The sequence below is a fragment of the Atractosteus spatula genome, chromosome 3, assembly GCF_055471065.1.
Source record: "Atractosteus spatula isolate fAtrSpa1 chromosome 3, fAtrSpa1.hap1, whole genome shotgun sequence".
NCBI lineage: Eukaryota > Metazoa > Chordata > Actinopteri > Semionotiformes > Lepisosteidae > Atractosteus > Atractosteus spatula.
Genome location: NC_142708.1, coordinates 1555853 through 1575831, shown reverse-complemented (window position 1 = coordinate 1575831; position 19979 = coordinate 1555853). Strand labels below are relative to the sequence as shown.

Genomic DNA, 19979 nt, shown 5'->3' with positions numbered 1-19979 from the left:
TGCTCCCGGGGTGAAAATGAGTTTGGTGAATTCCCGATTCACAGAAATCAGTTTTTTTTGCCGATTCACTGATGGCTTTTTTTCATTTGAACGGTTTCAGCAAAGGTTTAGTCATCTCTTACGCGGGCGCAGGAGTGATCTAGGATGTCCTTCGTGACAATGAAGGAAGGAGAAGGGACGTGACGTTCGAAGTCGCCGTAGCGCACTCCGCGTGCCGAGGCTGGGCAATTTGTGTTGCGGTTGCTGTGTTATTGTAGAGGTGGGGATTGTGAGTATCTGTGCTCCCTCTGACTGTGTATTCCAGTCTGCGCCCGGACGGCCCTCCCCTCACTGTACAGAACTTCCTCTTTTCGCCAGCGCGGCCTGGCGTGTCGGCACAGACCTCAGTGTTCGCTGCTCGCCAGGGACTTAGCGCCCTGTGCCAGGGGTCTAGTGCTGGACTAGCCTGGGTCCGCTGTGAGCCCGCTGGCTGTGGTAGCTCCAGGAGGATTCGGGCTCAGCCACTCGCGCCCTGCCCTCCCGCTGCAAGGATCCAGGGACAGACCTCACCGAGCATCGGCACAGCCCAGTGATTCTGGGATCCCGTTGCACACTGTGTCTGATGGACCGAACCCTGCAGAGTACAGATTGCTTTCTAGAATGATATGATATTGAGATCTACGCTTCTGTGCAGATATAAAGAGTGTCTTTTTTCAAATATAGAAGTGTGTGTTTTAATTTTGAGATTGTATAAAGTTTCTAGTCAAAGAGAGGGATTATAGTAAAATATTCATATTTATGGTAAATTTTTTAAATGTCCTTTCACTTGTAGTGAAGAAAACAATGACCACATACATTCAACTTCTCTCTTACTTTTTGTTACACTTTATCAAGGGTTACCAGCAAATTATTTTCAAATGTATGCTGCCGATGTGCACAGCCGTGCTCTTCTCGTAAGCATGAGACTGAGTTATTTGTGAATTACAGGCTCAGGGCTGCAGCAGACAGTTTCCAGGGCAGTGGTGACTCCAGACAGAGATTCCTCTGTGCCTGAAGCAGCTGTGTGTTCAACTGGCTTCACCACAGCACAGGAAAATTCTCATGTACACATCCCTACATTTGATCTCTTCTAACTGTGAGGGGTGCAGCCTTTGTGTCTGACTTGATAAGATATTGCGCTTATGTGCGAAACGTGGTGCCTCCAAACTCCCAGGAATTTTGGGGTGAACTGTGAGTTTTGTTCGAGGCCTCCGAGTGTGACGTGGGATAGGCAGTTTGTCACGGACACTCGAGGAACTGAAGGAAAGAGGCTCCTGTTGGCCTTGAAGGTCCTGTTCGTTCTTCCTGCCGCAGTGTCTCGCTTCACCTCCAAGCTGTTCATGTGTACCAGTGCAGAGCATTGTGGGATCGCAGCCTGGCCAGTGTACCATCAAGGATCCTGGCTATATCCGTAATCGCCCGCGGTTCTGTGCACCCAGCCGCCTGCTCTGGTGGGAATATGATGCCTCCATGGAAGTGGAGCTCCTCAGAAAGATTCACAGTATAAATAGCCACATGTCTCATCCTCACTCTGGCTAGAATACAGCATGTAAAAATAGCGCTCTGGTCACACTGCGCTTGTTGAGACCCTGTGAAATTCCTAAATTGCTGCCTCACGGGATTTTTATCTGCAGGCTCAGAAGCCTTCCTGACTGAAGGAATTAATTTTCATCCATCCATTTTCTAACTGCTTTATCCAGTACAGAGTCTCAGAGTCCACTGCTTGCCTATCCTATCCTGGCAAGCAGTGGGCTCAAGGCAGAGTGCACCCTGGACAGGACACCAGTCCCTTGCAGGACAGCCAGACACAAACTCACACCAGGGCCAATTTTCCCAGAAGCCAGTTAACCCACCAGTATGTCTTTCACTCTGGGAGATAACTGGAGCACCTGGAGTCAAACCCACACAAACGCATGCAAACTCTATGCAGATAGCACCCCAGGAATTGAACCCAGGACCCCAGCGCTGTGAGGCAGCAATGCTGACCACTGCACCACCCTGCCACCCTGATTCAAGGGAGGGAACAGGGAAAGAATCTTTCGATCATTCTACGATGAAGTGTTTCAAAGCCAGCTACAGAAGGATTCATGCGTTTTCTTTCACAAATAATAGTTTATGCTGAAATATATATTTATACTGTATATAAACATATTAATGTATGTGGTGTATTTATGTGGAGAATTTCACTTACACTCTTCAGTTTACCCACTTTCTACAAAGCAGGATGGGAAATCTCTGCTTTCTAACCTAGCTGCTGGTGCAAAGGAGCTCTGTGCAGTGAGAGGGGTCTCTGTGTGTTCTCTGTGCAGTGAGACGGGTCTCTCTGTGTGTTCTCTGTGCCGCGAGACGGGTATCTGTGTGTGTTCTCTGTGCAGTGAGACGGGTCTCTCTGTGTGTTCTCTGTGCCGCGAGACGGGTCTCTGTGTGTGTTCTCTGTGCCGCGAGACGGGTCTCTCTGTGCCGCAAGACGGGTCTCTGTGTGTGTTCTCTGACCGTGAGACGGGTCTCTCTGTGTGTTCTCTGTGCCGCGAGATGGGTCTCTCTGTGCCGTGAGACGGGTCTCTCTGTGTGTTCTCTGTGCCGTGAGACGGGTCTCTCTGTGTGTTCTCTGTGCAGTGAGACGGGTCTCTCTGTGTGTTCTCTGTGCCGTGAGGCGGGTCTCTCTGTGTGTTCTCTGTGCCGTGAGGCGGGTCTCTCTGTGTATTCTCTGTGCCGTGAGACGGGTCTCTCTGTGTGTTCTCTGTGCAGTGAGACGGGTCTCTCTGTGTGTTCTCTCCACAGTCGCAGTCCAAACCGGCATCGGCCACCCCTGCAGCCCAGACTGCCAGCATGAAGCCAGCAGATCCCAAGGTACGCAGTTCATTCTCCCTTCTTGACCACCAGGAGGTGCTCTCCAGAGCAGGTGAACTGGGGGTACTCCTGAAACCTGCAGGATCTACCAGAAAGGAAGCACTCCACTTGCACTTTTACTAACACCGGCAAAATTGTTTGTGATGACAAAAAATGAAATAAATGTGCTTTGATTTCTCTGACCTTAGATACGAAGTTGCAGATGTGCACATAAGTACATATAGGCACACGGTTTGTGATTCAAGGATCTTCACAGATAAGTTCAGAGCTGTAAAATTTGGCAAATTTGCCAAGTAGTGTTAGCAAGTACCTAATTCTAAGTTGTTCAGGGCAGTACTCAGGGGGGCAGGACTGAGGGGCAGTACTCATAGAGCAGGGCTTGTGCCTGTTGCCTTGCCCTGTATAAGAGCATTAAACCAACAGCACCAAGACGGACAACAGCAATAGAGCCTTAAATTAGTGTACTAGAGTGGCCAGTTGAAAAACCTCTGTTAGAAAGGTGTAATATCGCAGCGCTAACCTGAATGAGTGCAGCGGTCGGGGGCAGAGAGCTGAGTCCAGGTGAGGACTGGTGAGCAGGAAGGCGGGCCTGTGAGTCACACAAACAGAAGCACAATCTGAGCTCTCAATGGCAAGCAGAAGTCCAAGGCAAAGCGTGAAGGATAATCTGCAAGAGAGCTCGAGGGAGCAAGTCGAGTTTGTCACGCAGAAGCCAGTCCAAAGCAAACTGGAAGCAGGCCAGACTGGAAAACGGGAGAAGGCAGGCAGAGTCAGAGCGAGGTGTCATCAAAGTCAGCAAAGACATGCAAGCACACGGTAATTGAGCAGAGAGGTACTATCCGGGCTGGACTTCAGTACCCTGCTGGTTAAAGGTAAATGTTTGATTAATGCGCACATGTAGATTCGATCTCCGGCCTGATCTTGTTTCACGGCAGCCGGATGGTTGCTGTGGTGTTTCAAGTGCGCAGGTCCATGGGAGCGACGAGGACAAAAGCTTCGCCTCTGGGCTTCTTGCTGTTTGAGCTGGTGGCTGTTTGAAGAGGTGTTGTCAGGATTCGGAGTCAGTGGGCATTCTGTTCAGCAACAGCCTGCTGCTGCAGTCCCATTGTGTATCTGGGTGTGTGTCAGTCAGACCTGCAGCTTGTGCGCTGCCTTGCTGGCGCTGCTCTGTCCTCAGCTGTTAAAAGCGAGCTACTTACACAGTGATAGAAATTTATTACAGGTATTCTCTCTTAAATTTGCTTTGGTATTTTCCTACTGTTGACATCCTTTATAAAAGATAAAAGTATCTGTATCCACGGAGAGAGACTTGGCATGTTGACTCCTGTGTTTGAGGACAGAGGCTTGTGAATACACTTGGCTACAGCACGGTGGCTATAAATAATACAGCCTGGAGATATTGTTGCCAGTTTCACCCTGAGAGAAAACTAATCGTAAAACACCCCTGGAAACAATTGTGATCAGTGTTAACTGAAGAATGAAAGTTGGAGTCTTGTTTTCCAGAAACTCTATAGGTTTGTGTTTGCATAGCATTGTGATACAAAACAAGACTGGTAAACAGTGCTGCTGGATTTACTCTGGGACACTCTGAGTACAGTAAGTTGTTTGTGGAGAGAAAACAGCTCAGGCCCAAGGCAGAGTCCTCATGGCTCAGCTGTGCTTCCCAAATCAGCTGCTCGCTCTGCAGGCAGAAGCTCATCGCGAGCCCCTGCCTGAGCCCCAGCATGCAGCCTGTATCTCTCAGACTCTGCTGGAACCAAGGAGAGGATTGAAAAGGAAAACAGATCTGTGCAGAATTCGTAACTTCCAGAGGGATTTTCATAGCCCAGTTCTGAATGCGGCATCGTCTGCGAAGATACAGCCTGGTTTATGTTTTTGCTGGAATGCTGCGTTGTTCTTCTCGGTGTCGGATAAGCCACAAGGACTCTGTGTCGTCTAATTGATTGCTGCGATGTTTCTCGTTGGCTCCTCGCTGGGAGGTTGCAGGTTCAGCTCCCATGCGGGGCACAGCTCTCGTGTCCTAGAGCCAGGGTGCTTCGCTCAGCCTGCTCCGGTCAAACACATGGCTTCAGACAGCCGCGCTAGTCGGGTGAAGGGGTTAAGAGTGTCTGTCAGCAGAGGGAGAAGCTGGTGTGTGGGATTGGGGGGGGTGCATGTGTGTCAGGTGTTTGAAATGCCTTCTCCATCTCGTAGAAAGCACCGCCGTCGCCCACCAAATCGGCCACACCAGCCGCCGCCACGGCCAGCAAGGGCAAGCCGGAGGGCAAGCCGAAAGAGGCACCGCAGCAGGTCCCCAAGGAGGCGCCCAAGGTAGGTCTCCTCACCCCTGCGCACTGCAGTGACTCCAGCCCTGGTGCCCTCATGCTGAGGGAGACGGGCTCTTGGGTCCGACGTGTCTACTGAACCGCTTCACCGCTAAGCTCCGAAACAATCCCCTGTGTCGTCTTTTTTTTTTTGCACTTCGACCAGTTGAAGTTTCTGTCACAGAATCAAGTACGTCTTTCAGATCTTCATCTCAGAAAATTCTTCGGCCCGTCAGTGAAAATGTCTGTGGCTGGGTCAGGAGATGTGGCGTGCTGAGGGCCGGTTCAGTAGTCGATCCGTTTCTCCGAGTGCCGTGCGGAGTGTCGGCCTTGTGACGGGCTCCTCCGGCCGCTCGGACACAACTGACAGGTGGCGGCCATAACTCTTGGGCAGGCTGTCTGGAAACCAGTTGGAAGGGAGAAGTACTGGCAGTGAACCTGTTGGAGCTGCTCTCTCACAGCTCTCTCTGGTCTCAGAGGGGTGCAGAGCTCAGTCAGCGTCCTTGGTCAGGAACCCTGCGTCCAGCAGACAACATCTCTCATAACCACGGTCTGGAAAGTGATGGGGTTTCTCTGCAGGAACTGGAGCACATCTTTTTACCTTGCTGGATTTAAAATGGTATTACAGGCCAGTGAGGGCAAACATTGACAAAACTCAAAAACGTAACAATGGCACAAAAACTCTTTGCCATGGACAGACCGTATAGTGCATGTTAAGTCATTGTGGGGTCCTGATGATTAATTATTAGATTTAATACTACAGGGATTAGTCGACATAATGCTTCATAAATTCATAAATCTGATGCTTCATAAATTCCTTTTTTTGACGATTTATACTAGTAAGACCTAAATGTAAAATGTAACATTTAGCTGTACGGAGGACAAGATGTACATATTCCATGTGAAACATTGAGAGGACACCCTGCACGGTTCAATTACTGGCCAAGGGGCTCATGGGAAAGCCTTGGGAGTTTCGCTCCCTGTGTGGGACAGAGCTGTCTCCTCAGAGCAGTGGAGCTGATGAGGGACAGGGACAGAGGACAGTTTTGCTCCCTGTGTGGGACAGAGCTGTCTCCTCAGAGCAGCGGGGCTGATGAGGGACGGGGACAGTTTCGCTCCCTGTGTGGGACAGAGCTGTCTCCTCAGACCAGCGGAGCTGATGAGGGACAGGGACAGAGGACAGTTTCGCTCCCTGTGTGGGACAGAGCTGTCTCCTCAGAGCAGCGGAGCTGATGAGGGACAGGGACAGAGGACAGTTTCACTCCCTGTGTGGGACAGAGCTGTCTCCTCAGAGCAGCGGAGCTGATGAGGGACGGGGACAGAGGACAGTTTCACTCCCTGTGTGGGACAGAGCTGTCTCCTCAGAGCAGCGGAGCTGATGAGGGACGGGGACAGAGGACAGAGGACAGTTTCACTCCCTGTGTGGGACAGAGCTGTCTCCTCAGAGCAGCGGAGCTGATGAGGGACGGGGACAGACAGTTGCCCCAGGGGGTTAGCCCACACAGACTTTCCCACCTGTCAGCTCTGCCCTGCAGATGCAGCCGGTGTCCGTGAGCCGGTTTGCGTGGGCTGGGGCGTCTCGCTGGCCGGCGGGTTACGCGCCGCGCGAGTGAGTGAACCGCTCCTGTTTCTTGCAGCCCGCGGTGGAGAAGGCCGCAGTGAGCGCTGCCACGGCCGCCGCCAGCGCTGCCGGTGCAGGGAGTGCCGAGGTAGGTAACAGCAGCTTGGCTGCGGCCTGCTGGGAATCTGTCTGCGCGGGGGTGAGGCGGGGCTCAGAGGGCCTGGCTATGGCCTGCTGGGAATCTGTCTGCGCGGGGGTGAGGCGGGGCTCAGAGGGCCTGGCTATGGCCTGCTGGGAATCTGTCTGCGCGGGGGTCAGACTGGGGTGAGGTGGGGTGAGGCTAGGGAGAGGCGGTTGTGAGACTGGGGTGATTCAGGGGGAGACCAGGGTGAGGCAGGGGTGAATGAGACTCCTCGGGGGTGGGTTTGAAAACCTTCTCTTGCTTTAGCAGCTTGCTTGTTATGGTCTTCCACATGTATGACTTTTATCTGAGTGTGTTACACACTTCTAACAGTTGTTACTTTTGGTTCAAACATCTTTTCGATCTGGGCTGCATCCTGACCCTGGGGTGAGTTGTGCAACAGGATTGTGTGTTGTAATGGCTGTTGCACTTCAAGCACTGGGCTGTTGTGTCAGGGAGGTGCTTTCACGCTGACGTAGTGTCGCTACCGGTGAAATATCCTTCATGTTACTGCCTCTGCTGCACACAGCTGTCAAGGGTCCTGCAAGGGCACATTTTCAGGGGAGCTGAGCCTGTTCGGGTGTCGTGTGTCTCCTGGTGTCCTTTCAAAATCTTTCTCGTTCAGTGAGGGCTGTGTGAAACATACAACGCAGGCAAGTTAATTCCAGGAGCTTGGAAATGTTTTGAACAGCGATACGCCAGTTTGGAGCTTACCAGAAAACGTCTTTCAAGCTGAGCACTGATGGAGATTGTGGAACACGGTTTCCTACACAAGGACCGTCACCCGAGAGGCTTGTCCCTGGGTGTTCAGAGCTGGTGGGTGTTGTTCCGGGTTTGGATCCGGTTCCGGTGGCTCCGGGAATCTGATCCGGGTCTGGGCTTCCTTGCAGGCAAAAAAGCACGTGGCTGACCCCTTCGACGCGCTGGCGGGAACCCTCCCCCCTGCGGAGCCCCCAGCCCCTAAAGCCCCCAAGTTCACGGGCCCCGAGGTGCAGGAGGTAAGTGTCTGCGGCACGGGGGTGGCGCTCCGGCGTTTCGGAATTCCCTCCCACTGCTCGGTGGCCTGGGCTTGTCTCGTACTGTCCAGCAAGCTGTGTGTTTCTGTCTGGCCATGTTCAATCACTCAGTCAAACAATCAATCAGTCAATCAGTTAGATTAACCACCTGTTATCTGTAAGAGCTTCATTCTACAGAGGGACGTGCCAGCAGACTCCCTGGACACGACTCCAGAATTAAATAGACTGGATCAAGGGCTTCCTGATCTCTCTGATTTACACAAGGCTAAAAACAATGGAGCTTGCAAATTTCACCTGCAGTCTGCCTTTCCTAATTCATGATGTAGTAGTTTCACTATATTCTGGAGTATACTGTACTGTGCTCTGGAGTGCACTTCACTGTACTATGGGTTTATACTCCACTGCACTCTGGAGTACAGGTCTCTGGAGTATACTACACTGCATACTGTAGTGCAGTGCTCTGTATCTGGAGTGCAGCACTTGCATGACAGCTCTGAATGGAGAACTTATCCTCTTGCTCTTCTGCTGTTCCTGCAGAAAACAGTCACCTCAGAGAAAGGAGTCCGTGTCGGGGAGAGAGAAGACACACTCCCGCCGGGGTACAGGCTGAAGGAGGAGACAGTAAGAACGCCGTCCCTGCTCCTGTCTGACTGTCGCAGAGCCTGTCAGGGCAGAGGTCCTGCATGAACTAACCTGTGTTTCTTCGCCAGGGGAAAGACACGCCTGCACCCAAGAAGGAGGAGAAGCCAGAGGTGTGTGCAGCTCTCCTGGACTCGGGTCTCGTGTGAGATCGTTCAGCACAGACTAGATTTCCTCAGGACAGCTGAGATACTGAAACAGCAGCAGCAGCAAGTTCAGTTCTAGCATCTCGATGAGAGAAATGAGCTCCGTTGCAGAGCTGAGCAGTCTGCAGCTTTAGCAGGGAGCTCAGAGGCAGGGCAGTGACGGAGGAGCCCGGCAGCCTGTCCGGTGTGCGTTGTTGTGGTTGTGTGTGGAGCTGTGGGGGGTGAGGCTGCTGTGCTGCTCCAGTGAGAGACTCTGCCAGCCCCTCCTCACAGCTCAGCAGCTCTTCCTGCTCCCTGTGTGCAGAAGCCCATAGACGAGGCAGCAGCGCTGGACGCCCTGTCAGGAGACTTCGTCTCCCCTGCAGCTGCGCCCTCTGTCCAGGCCCCCGTGGTGAAGCCCCCACAGCCCCCCCTGCAGGTAGGCACTGAGCACAGCAGCTGTACGTCTGTCACAAGTCCAAATCTATTTAGGAGTCTCCTCTTAGGCTTTCAATCCAGCAGGTATTTGACAGTAGTGTTGCATCCTTGTACTCTGATATGGTCGGGTCTCAGGAGCTGAGTAAGAAGCCCTCCACAGAAAGCCAGGCTGTTTCTGTCTGTGGAGCTGCTGGACCAGTAGAAGGCGCTCTTCTCTCTGAACAGAGTCTTGAATCCAGCGCCCCAGGTTTGTGTCCTGCGACAGTGTGCTGTAGGAGGAAGCCATCCTTCAGATGAGATGTACGAGAGGGATCCTGCCCACGTGGTCATTACAGATCCCAGGGCACTCTTTGTGAGAGCAGGGGTGGCACTCTGAAGCTCCCTCTTCATGTGCCTGGTGAAGTCGTGTCTGGGGTCTCTGACAGGTCTGCAGTGCAGAGGGGCTGCAGTGTGTCCCCCGGGGGGGCTGCACTCACTGGGGGGTGAAGCGGCTCTTCTGCTTCATGGAAAGTGCTTTGGGATCCTTTCAGGTGAAGAGTGTTGTGTAAATATAAGGAATTATTCTCATTATTCGTCATTGTGACTGAGTGTAATTCTAATGCAGTGTGAGGTTTGCAGTCTGTGTTTTGAGCTGTTAGATGTTGGCTCTTGTATTCACACTGATAGATTTCACCTGCTGGTCTCTGCGTCAGCCAGGCTGGTCGTATCTTCGGTTTGAGCTCGCGACCTGAAATCGTCCGTCGGACTTCTTGAGCACAAGAGGCCTCCCGGGGCGGATAGGCGCTGCCTGTGGAGCGGCTGTGCGGTCCTGTCCGTGTGACTCACGCCTTCCCGTTTCCTCTCTCTGGGCAGAAGGCGAAGGAGGACACAGCAGCGCTGGACGCCCTGGCAGGAGACTTCGTCTCCCCTGCAGCTGCAGCCTCTGTCCAGGCCCCCGTGGTGAAGCTCCCACAGCCCCCCCTGCAGGTAGGCACTGAGCACAGCAGCCTGAGCTATTTTGTGAGTTCAGTCATTCTGGAGTATTTCATTTCTCTATGCGTTCTTTACTCTCTTCTAGAAATCAGACGGCAAGTCTGCAGCTGGCGCTGACCGCTCTCCAGCTCCCCCTGCTGACAAGAAGGCCAAAGCTGAGCAGGTAGGACACAGCTCTCCAGGGCCCCCCCTGCTGGTCATTCCTGGGCACTGGCCCACAGCAGTGGACCGATAATCCCCCAGTCAGAGGGGCCGCACAGGATACCGAGCCCCTGTCGTGTCTGAGCCACGGGAGTGTTACTTCGTGTTTCGCTGGTGTCGCTCTCTTCAATGGTTGCCCTGAAGGGAGAGCAGGAGAGTCCTGCGCTGTGAGATCTCATCGCTCTCTCCTCTGTGTGTTCAGAAAGGTGCCAGCGTGGCGTCGTCTCCGAAGCCCCCTGCTGACAAGAAGCCCAAGACGGAGGAGGTGAGCGCCGGGCCTGAGCGCCGCCGGGCCGGTCCAGCTGTGCAGCCAGGGGCCGACACTGGTGCTGCAGCAGTGTGTCCCTGGAGCCGCTCTGACCTTCTCCCTGTGCTGCCTTCTCAGGACCCCTCCATGTCCCTGGACGCTCTGAGTGCCCTGGGAGACACGCTGGCGGCTCCGGAGCCGACGCCAGAGCCCCCCCAGCCCCTCCCGAAGGACATCGTGACGGTAGGCAGAGCTGGAGCCGGCGCCGGCGTGCTTCCTGCTGGGCCAGATCCCGGGATCTCCTCTGGGCGCCGAGCTGGAGCAGGAAGCGAGAGTGGAAAAGCAGCGATCGCGCAGCGCTGTCATCTCTGAGCTGCGGGGCTGCGAGGGCTGTGATCTGACTGTGTGTCCTGTTCTGCTGGCAGGAAAAGATCAAGGCAGAGAAAGGAGTCCGTGTCGGGGAGAGAGAAGACACACTCCCGCCGGGGTACAGGCTGAAGGAGGAGACAGTAAGAACGCCGTCCCTGCTCCTGTCTGACTGTCGCAGAGCCTGTCAGGGCAGAGGTCCTGCATGAACTAACCTGTGTTTCTTCACCAGGGGAAAGACACGCCTGCACCCAAGAAGGAGGAGAAGCCAGAGGTGTGTGCAGCTCTCCTGGACTCGGGTCTCGTGTGAGATCGTTCAGCACAGACTAGATTTCCTCAGGACAGCTGAGATACTGAAACAGCAGCAGCAGCAAGTTCAGTTCTAGCATCTCGATGAGAGAAATAATGATAATAATAAACTTTATTTTATATAGCGCCTTTAAAGGTGGCTTCTCAAAGCGCTTTACAGAATGACAACAACAATAAATAAAAAGAATACACAAGATAAAACACAATTACAATATACAGAGGAGACCGTGGATGGTGGTACTAAGAAAAGCAGAGGGGTGAAGAATGGAACAGTTCAGTAAAGGCTTTTCTGAAGAAGAAGGTTTTGAGTCTGGATTTGAAGGAGTTTAGAGAAGGTGACTCTCTGATATCCTTGGGGAGAGAGCTCCAGAGCTTGGGGGCATCACAGGAGAAGGCCCTGTCGCCCATACAATGTAGACGGGCTTGGGGGACAGTAAGGAGGGCAGAATTTAAAGAGCGGAGGTTGCGAGGTGGGGAGTAGGGCGATAATAGTTCAGACAGGTACGGAGGTGCCAAGCCATGTAGAGCCTTGTAGGTGAGCATGAGGATTTTAAAGTCGACGCGAAACCTGACAGGAAGCCAGTGCAAGGACTCCAGGACAGGTGTAATGTGATCACTTGCATTAGACCTGGTCAGGATTCTGGCTGCTGAATTTTGGACAGACTGGAGTTTGCTCAGTGTGGATTTGGAAACACCAGCTAGAAGAGCATTACAGTAGTCAATTCGAGAGAACACAAATGTGTTGATCAGCTTTTCAGCCACAGTTAGTGATAGCATAGGGCGTAGTCTAGAGATATTTCTGAGATGAAAAAAATATGTTTTGACAATATGCTGCACATGTGGGTCGATTGTTAAGCCAGAGTCGAATATAACCACAAGGTTTTTCAATTTAGATTGAAGCTCAAGTACAGAACCATCCACAGATAGGGTTACAGGACTGGCTTTACAGAGGTGATGGGAGGTGCCAATAAGCATGACTTCAGTCTTGTCACAGTTCAGATTAAGGAAATTTTGAGTCATCCAAATTTTTATGTCAGAGAAGCAATTAGAATAGACAGCCACATCAGTGTCAGGTTTGGTATGGATGTATATTTGAGTATCGTCAGCGTAGAAATGGAAGCTGAGGCCATGTGATCTTAAAAGCTGACCAAGTGGAAACATGTAAATGCCGAAGAGCAAGGGGCCCAGTATTGAGCCCTGAGAAACACCAGACTTAACAAGACCAATTTCAGACCTGTACCCATTAAGAGAGACAAAGTGACAGCGATCAGTGAGGTAAGACCTGAACCATTTGAGAGCAGTGTCAGAAACTCCAAACACAGTGTCAGAGCTCCATTGCAGAGCTGTGGCAGAGCTGAGCAGTCTGCAGCTTTAGCAGGGAGCTCAGAGGCAGGGCAGTGACGGAGGAGCCCGGCAGCCTGTCCGGTGTGCGTTGTTGTGGTTGTGTGTGGAGCTGTGGGGGGTGAGGCTGCTGTGCTGCTCCAGTGAGAGACTCTGCCAGCCCCTCCTCACAGCTCAGCAGCTCTTCCTGCTCCCTGTGTGCAGAAGCCCATAGACGAGGCAGCAGCGCTGGACGCCCTGTCAGGAGACTTCTTCTCCCCTGCAGCTGCGCCCTCTGTCCAGGCCCCCGTGGTGAAGCCCCCACAGCCCCCCCTGCAGGTAGGCACTGAGCACAGCAGCTGTACGTCTGTCACAAGTCCAAATCTATTTAGGAGTCTCCTCTTAGGCTTTCAATCCAGCAGGTATTTGACAGTAGTGTTGCATCCTTGTACTCTGATATGGTCGGGTCTCAGGAGCTGAGTAAGAAGCCCTCCACAGAAAGCCAGGCTGTTTCTGTCTGTGGAGCTGCTGGACCAGTAGAAGGCGCTCTTCTCTCTGAACAGAGTCTTGAATCCAGCGCCCCAGGTTTGTGTCCTGCGACAGTGTGCTGTAGGAGGAAGCCATCCTTCAGATGAGATGTACGAGAGGGATCCTGCCCACGTGGTCATTACAGATCCCAGGGCACTCTTTGTGAGAGCAGGGGTGGCACTCTGAAGCTCCCTCTTCATGTGCCTGGTGAAGTCGTGTCTGGGGTCTCTGACAGGTCTGCAGTGCAGAGGGGCTGCAGTGTGTCCCCCGGGGGGGCTGCACTCACTGGGGGGTGAAGCGGCTCTTCTGCTTCATGGAAAGTGCTTTGGGATCCTTTCAGGTGAAGAGTGTTGTGTAAATATAAGGAATTATTCTCATTATTCGTCATTGTGACTGAGTGTAATTCTAATGCAGTGTGAGGTTTGCAGTCTGTGTTTTGAGCTGTTAGATGTTGGCTCTTGTATTCACACTGATAGATTTCACCTGCTGGTCTCTGCGTCAGCCAGGCTGGTCGTATCTTCGGTTTGAGCTCGCGACCTGAAATCGTCCGTCGGACTTCTTGAGCACAAGAGGCCTCCCGGGGCGGATAGGCGCTGCCTGTGGAGCGGCTGTGCGGTCCTGTCCGTGTGACTCACGCCTTCCCGTTTCCTCTCTCTGGGCAGAAGGCGAAGGAGGACACAGCAGCGCTGGACGCCCTGGCAGGAGACTTCGTCTCCCCTGCAGCTGCAGCCTCTGTCCAGGCCCCCGTGGTGAAGCTCCCACAGCCCCCCCTGCAGGTAGGCACTGAGCACAGCAGCCTGAGCTATTTTGTGAGTTCAGTCATTCTGGAGTATTTCATTTCTCTATGCGTTCTTTACTCTCTTCTAGAAATCAGACGGCAAGTCTGCAGCTGGCGCTGACCGCTCTCCAGCTCCCCCTGCTGACAAGAAGGCCAAAGCTGAGCAGGTAGGACACAGCTCTCCAGGCCCCCCCCTGCTGGTCATTCCTGGGCACTGGCCCACAGCAGTGGACCGATAATCCCCCAGTCAGAGGGGCCGCACAGGATACCGAGCCCCTGTCGTGTCTGAGCCACGGGAGTGTTACTTCGTGTTTCGCTGGTGTCTCTCTCTTCAATGGTTGCCCTGAAGGGAGAGCAGGAGAGTCCTGCGCTGTGAGATCTCATCGCTCTCTCCTCTGTGTGTTCAGAAAGGTGCCAGCGTGGCGTCGTCTCCGAAGCCCCCTGCTGACAAGAAGCCCAAGACGGAGGAGGTGAGCGCCGGGCCTGAGCGCCGCCGGGCCGGTCCAGCTGTGCAGCCAGGGGCCGACACTGGTGCTGCAGCAGTGTGTCCCTGGAGCCGCTCTGACCTTCTCCCTGTGCTGCCTTCTCAGGACCCCTCCATGTCCCTGGACGCTCTGAGTGCCCTGGGAGACACGCTGGCGGCTCCGGAGCCGACGCCAGAGCCCCCCCAGCCCCTCCCGAAGGACATCGTGACGGTAGGCAGAGCTGGAGCCGGCGCCGGCGTGCTTCCTGCTGGGCCAGATCCCGGGATCTCCTCTGGGCGCCGAGCAGGAGCAGCTGGAGCAGGAAGCGAGAGTGGAAAAGCAGCGATCGCGCAGCGCTGTCGTCTCTGAGCTGCGGGGCTGCGAGGGCTGTGATCTGACTGTGTGTCCTGTTCTGCTGGCAGGAAAAGATCAAGGCAGAGAAAGGAGTCCGTGTCGGGGAGAGAGAAGACACACTCCCGCCGGGGTACAGGCTGAAGGAGGAGACAGTAAGAACGCCGTCCCTGCTCCTGTCTGACTGTCGCAGAGCCTGTCAGGGCAGAGGTCCTGCATGAACTAACCTGTGTTTCTTCGCCAGGGGAAAGACACGCCTGCACCCAAGAAGGAGGAGAAGCCAGAGGTGTGTGCAGCTCTCCTGGACTCGGGTCTCGTGTGAGATCGTTCAGCACAGACTAGATTTCCTCAGGACAGCTGAGATACTGAAACAGCAGCAGCAGCAAGTTCAGTTCTAGCATCTCGATGAGAGAAATGAGCTCCGTTGCAGAGCTGAGCAGTCTGCAGCTTTAGCAGGGAGCTCAGAGGCAGGGCAGTGACGGAGGAGCCCGGCAGCCTGTCCGGTGTGCGTTGTTGTGGTTGTGTGTGGAGCTGTGGGGGGTGAGGCTGCTGTGCTGCTCCAGTGAGAGACTCTGCCAGCCCCTCCTCACAGCTCAGCAGCTCTTCCTGCTCCCTGTGTGCAGAAGCCCATAGACGAGGCAGCAGCGCTGGACGCCCTGTCAGGAGACTTCTTCTCCCCTGCAGCTGCGCCCTCTGTCCAGGCCCCCGTGGTGAAGCCCCCACAGCCCCCCCTGCAGGTAGGCACTGAGCACAGCAGCAGAATGTATTTTTGTGGTACAGTAATGTCCTTTATAGCATGCCGTGCTGAGGAGTTTAGTGAAAGACTTTGTGCACATTGACCCTCTGTGTACGTTGTTGCTGTCTCTGCAGAGCCCCCTGGACGACACAGCGGCTCTGGATGCCCTGGCAGGGGATTTCGTCTGCCCTGCAGCTGCGCCTTCTGTCCAGGCCTCTGCAGGCACACCTCCTCCCGCCTCCCGCCAGGTCAGTGTGCGCACCTCCTTCTGTTTTTGCATGGTCTCTGCCTGCTTCTTGCACAGTTTTCCAAACACTTCTTATTTTGGACTTGCTGAGCCCTTCGGGTGAAAAGGTCATTGTAGTTCGATGGAGTTACAGAAGTAAGCTACGTGTGCTGATCTCGCCCTGCAAACCCCACTGTATATCCATTCTCATGACTGACTAGCACTAACGGGTTCCCACTGTGGAACCTGTCCTGTATTCCTAACAGTCTTGCAGGATGAAGTGCCTCATCTCACCTCACCTTTTCGGTCTCATCCTGGCCACCTATGTAATCAGCCTAAAGTTCGTTTTCTGCCAAGAGTTCTTTCGGTTTGCTGGAGAGGCTTAGATGCTTCACCCTTTATTTTGCACTGTTGTATACTGTTAGTTATGCTCAGACAGCCCACCTTCCCAAGTGGCATTGCTGTAGCGCGCCTCGCGTCACCTCCGGTGTTGAGCGCTCCCGCCTTCTCGTCCCCAGATGTCTTCCGGAACAACTCAGGCTCTGGACGCGCTGTCAGATACGCTGCTGGCCGACACCCTCGCACCCGAGCCCCAGCCTGTCCCGCCTGGGCAAGTCGTGAAGGTGAGACGGGCATCGCTGAGCTAATGCAGCACCGCACCCGGGCTCACCCGGGCTCACAGCTCGCCAGCACCCCAGCCCGTAACCCCGCGTTCCCACAGCCACTCCTGTCACCGCCAGCGTGGAACCGGGGGATCGGCCAAGTAACACCCCAAACGTGTCATTCCAGGAGAAGACGATCGTCGAAGAGAGCGTGGCGAAGCTGGGAGAGAGGGACGACACTCTGCCGCCGGAATACCGCCTTGCAGCTCAGGTATCCGACTCGCGCGCCGGGAGGATGTAATTCCCTGTTGAAAAGCAGCAGGAATGTTTTCAATGGAATGGACTTCTTTTTCCAGGAAGGGAAAAGCGCTGGAGCCTCAGGTGCTGGAGAGAAACCCAAAGAGGTGAGAGAGCCGCCCGTCTCGACCTCCGCGGCGAACGGAGCAGTTGTTTTTATACCATCCGGGTGTTGTCAGCCTGAAGCGCCCACACGGGAGGGGACCCCTGCAGCCCCCAGTGACCCCGCCGCTCGCGTCTCGTCTTTGCAGAAACCGATGGGCGACACGGCGGCCATCGACGCTCTGGCCGGCGATTTCGTTCCCTCGGCAGACGCTGGCAAACCCGCTGTCGCGCCCAAAGACCAGCCTGCAGCGCCCCCCGCTGGCCAGACAGCTGCCTCTGCAGCACCAGTCCAGGCTGCCGCCTCCCCTGTGGTCCAGTCTGCTGCAGCTCCCTCTGCACCCAAGCCAGGAACCAAGGAGGTACTGGGAGGGCGTCCTGACGTCGCTGCTGGGGTGGGCTGTCGCACTGGGGCCAGGCTGGTGGCACGAGCAGGTTCTCGCAGGGGATTCTGGTCCTCCTGGCAGAGGCAGGATCAGGACTCTTACTGCAGCGCTGGGGAAAAGAGGCCCAGTCAGGTCAGAGGTGCGCCTGGGCTTTCGGAGATCAGCGAGCGAGGGCGTGCGATATGAGTCTCACAAGCAGGGAGCTGTGTCAGCAGGCGTAGGCTGCAAGGGAACCAGTAAGGGTTTATTCCAGGATGAAAAGAGAAGAAAAGAAACACAACATTTCAGCTGTGGAGCCTTCTTCAGGTGCCTTCTTCTTCTTCTCACCTCAAGAAGAAGAGGCCCCTGTGCACCTGTAATGGGAAATCCCAATGTTCTTCCTCTGCTTTCTGGTCAGGCGGACTGTGTGTATGGGGGTGGGTGAGGGCCGTGGGTCCTGGGCAGATCAACGGGGGTTTCGATATCCTTGTCCTGTCTGCTGTCTCAGGGGGTTAGTGAGGCTGGATGCGTTTTGGGGCAATAGAACTTACTTTCTGGAGATGTGTGGGATGCGAAATAGCCCAGGTGCTGGAGTAACTGATCCAGGTTCCTCTTGTTTCAGGACAAGTCAGGAAAACCAGAAGAGAAGCCAAAGGTAATTTTTGTCTTCTTAAAAATACCTGATCAGTGCAGATCTCCTCCGTACTCCCAGGAGTGAGGAGATCCTCATGTGACCGAACAGGAGACCTGCAAAGATCTCATCACCTGTTGATCTCTTTGAAGGTGTAGCTTTTTACTCCCTGAAGCGTCAGATGAAAACAAAGACTTCTAAATGAAAAGACGTCCTTAATTTCTGGCAGTGTCTTGTCCTCTGTACAGAAATGCGGTTTGACTCTTAAGGATGAAGCTACAATTAACTGTCAGTGCTGAGGCCAGAATTCCTAAGCGCCATTTAGGCGTAATGTTTCGAGCTCTGAGCAGTAGCTCTGCGGTCAGTAATGTGGGAGAAAGATACTTGAGGTCTGCTGGGCTGTGAGTCCCAGCGATTGACTGCCTGTCGCTTGCCTTGCAGAAGCCAGAGGATGCCGTCGCCGGCGCCGCCAACGTGGGGGTCAAAGGTCAGCCTGCAGCCCCGAAACCCCAGCCGCCTGCCGCCCCCGCAGACAAGGCCGCGCAGCCCGCGCAGGTAGGTGCAGCCCTGCGCAGTTCACCTCCCGGGCTCGTCAGCTGGAGTGTGATTAGTTTGTGCTCACTCGCCCTGCAGTCACACCATTTCAAGACCGTCTCCTTTCCACACTGCAAACCCCAAGAGCCCCCGCCGAGTCCCGCCTCTGATGGCTCTGCTCCACACAGAGCTGGGCAGATCTCGGAGCCGGAGTCCGCACCGCTTGCACATGCAAGAATCCAGCTCGCTGGCTCTCTGTGGAGAGAAATGTTCTTCTCTCGAAGGAAATGAACCTCATGTTGCTGTGGCTGGAAAAGTGGGTTGTTGTGCAGTATTGTGTGAATCAGAAGTCATTGCTGGGACACAGAATTTGCTCTGAATTTTTTTCCATTATTTATTTTATTTATTTTGTCCATCAAGAAACCGGCCTAACACTTCCTGTACCTGGGCTGCTCAGAAAAATTATATAGATATAGATGGTCTGTGACACAACCACACTCCTACTTATAGGCAACATTTGCATTAAACAGATATTGAGGGAACACACATGCTGAAGTGAAAGCAGGTTTAACCTCATGAAGAGGGGTCATAATTGTTTTTGTATGAACTTACAAGAAGAGGCAATTCAGCCCATCCAGAGATCATTGGATGCTACGAGCAGCTATGCAGCAAAGATCTCATCCAGCTGTTTCTTGAAAGAAACCAGGGTGTCGGCTTCAACTACATGGCTTTGTAGCTGTTCCACACTCCCACCACCCTTTGTGTGAAGAAGTGCCACCTGTTCCATATAGGTTCCACTTGTGCCCTCTGGTCCATGTTCGAGTGTTGATCCTGAAGACATCCAGTCAATACATTCCAGGATTTTGAAGGCTTGTATCAGGTTCCCTCATAGTCTTCTCTGTTCCTGACTAAAGAGGTTTAGTTCTTTCAGCCTGTCAGTGAAGGGGTATATCTGGTTGCTCTTTTTTCAACAGATACCAGAGCAGCAGTGTATTTTTTGTAGTTCAGTGACCAAAATTGTGCAAATATTCAACATGAGCTAGCTAAAGAAAGGCTACAGGGGTATATGATTTTAACTGGAATAACCTGATCATGTCATGACTGATAGCGGTCTTGAAAATCTCATTATTATGTAGGCTAGCTTTGATGATTTAATCTTTGGCATCTGCTTGTCACAAATTCTGTTTTTTCTTTAATAAAGTTAAGTAGGTATTAGTGCGATTTTAAAATTTTAGCTTCACAGTGTTGTTTTTGTTTTTCTGTAATATAGCTTGAACAGAGAGTAACACTTCTTCATGTTTTAATTACAAAAGTGTAACTAGTCAGCTGGTTTTATCTCAGTGTTTTTTGTAGGAAACAACTTGCCCATTTCATCTTGCCTTCATCTTATTAATTAGTAGACAGAGAGAGTTTTTATTATTCTTCCTGAAGCCTTTTTTCTCTACTGCTGACTTGCATTCTCTGAATTACTGCTGGAAGATGGAAGAGGAGCCATTAATTACTCTTCTCACACTCTGTGATGTCTTCCCCTGCTGCGCTGTAGGGCCATGTAACCCCTCCCTGATCAGTCCTTTTCTCCAGCAGGCAAAGGGCAAGCCGACAGCCAGCACTGATGCCAAGAAGACAAGTAAAAGCTAAGGGCTTGTGAGGTAGGACACGGACAAACACGTTTGCAGCATGGAGCTGTTTGATTTACAGGGCGAGGATACTCTGTAAAGACCCGAGCTCCTGTTTGGAGATTTTCTGAAATGAGAAGATTGTGCAGGCTGCTCATGTTCCTTATCCTCAGTGTCCCCTTTCCCCAAAGAAAATGTTGAAT

The 19979-nt window shown here is 53.3% G+C and overlaps 1 protein-coding gene across 9 annotated transcripts in view; it reads left to right on the top strand.

Annotated features, from left to right (window-relative positions):
* cast (calpastatin) overlaps window positions 1-19979 on the top strand; it is a 53527-nt gene that overhangs the window by 31787 nt on the left and 1761 nt on the right. For 4 of the 9 annotated variants that reach the window (XM_088911527.1, XM_088911529.1, XM_088911531.1 and 1 more), the window contains 29 exons: window positions 2800-2868; window positions 5062-5178; window positions 6809-6880; window positions 7804-7911; window positions 8467-8550; window positions 8640-8681; window positions 9019-9132; window positions 9984-10097; window positions 10189-10266; window positions 10507-10569; window positions 10690-10794; window positions 10977-11060; window positions 11150-11191; window positions 12772-12885; window positions 13737-13850; window positions 13942-14019; window positions 14260-14322; window positions 14443-14547; window positions 14739-14822; window positions 14912-14953; window positions 15291-15404; window positions 15538-15651; window positions 16148-16252; window positions 16419-16502; window positions 16588-16635; window positions 16780-16992; window positions 17618-17650; window positions 18068-18181; window positions 19742-19809. In XM_088911527.1, coding sequence (XP_088767653.1) covers window positions 2800-2868; window positions 5062-5178; window positions 6809-6880; window positions 7804-7911; window positions 8467-8550; window positions 8640-8681; window positions 9019-9132; window positions 9984-10097; window positions 10189-10266; window positions 10507-10569; window positions 10690-10794; window positions 10977-11060; window positions 11150-11191; window positions 12772-12885; window positions 13737-13850; window positions 13942-14019; window positions 14260-14322; window positions 14443-14547; window positions 14739-14822; window positions 14912-14953; window positions 15291-15404; window positions 15538-15651; window positions 16148-16252; window positions 16419-16502; window positions 16588-16635; window positions 16780-16992; window positions 17618-17650; window positions 18068-18181; window positions 19742-19798 — 2574 coding nt within the window. In that variant the 3' untranslated portion in view covers window positions 19799-19809. The remainder of the gene's footprint in view (window positions 1-2799; window positions 2869-5061; window positions 5179-6808; window positions 6881-7803; window positions 7912-8466; window positions 8551-8639; window positions 8682-9018; window positions 9133-9983; window positions 10098-10188; window positions 10267-10506; window positions 10570-10689; window positions 10795-10976; window positions 11061-11149; window positions 11192-12771; window positions 12886-13736; window positions 13851-13941; window positions 14020-14259; window positions 14323-14442; window positions 14548-14738; window positions 14823-14911; window positions 14954-15290; window positions 15405-15537; window positions 15652-16147; window positions 16253-16418; window positions 16503-16587; window positions 16636-16779; window positions 16993-17617; window positions 17651-18067; window positions 18182-19741; window positions 19810-19979) is intronic. The other 5 variants (XM_088911528.1, XM_088911530.1, XM_088911535.1 and 2 more) reach the window with 2 other exon arrangements.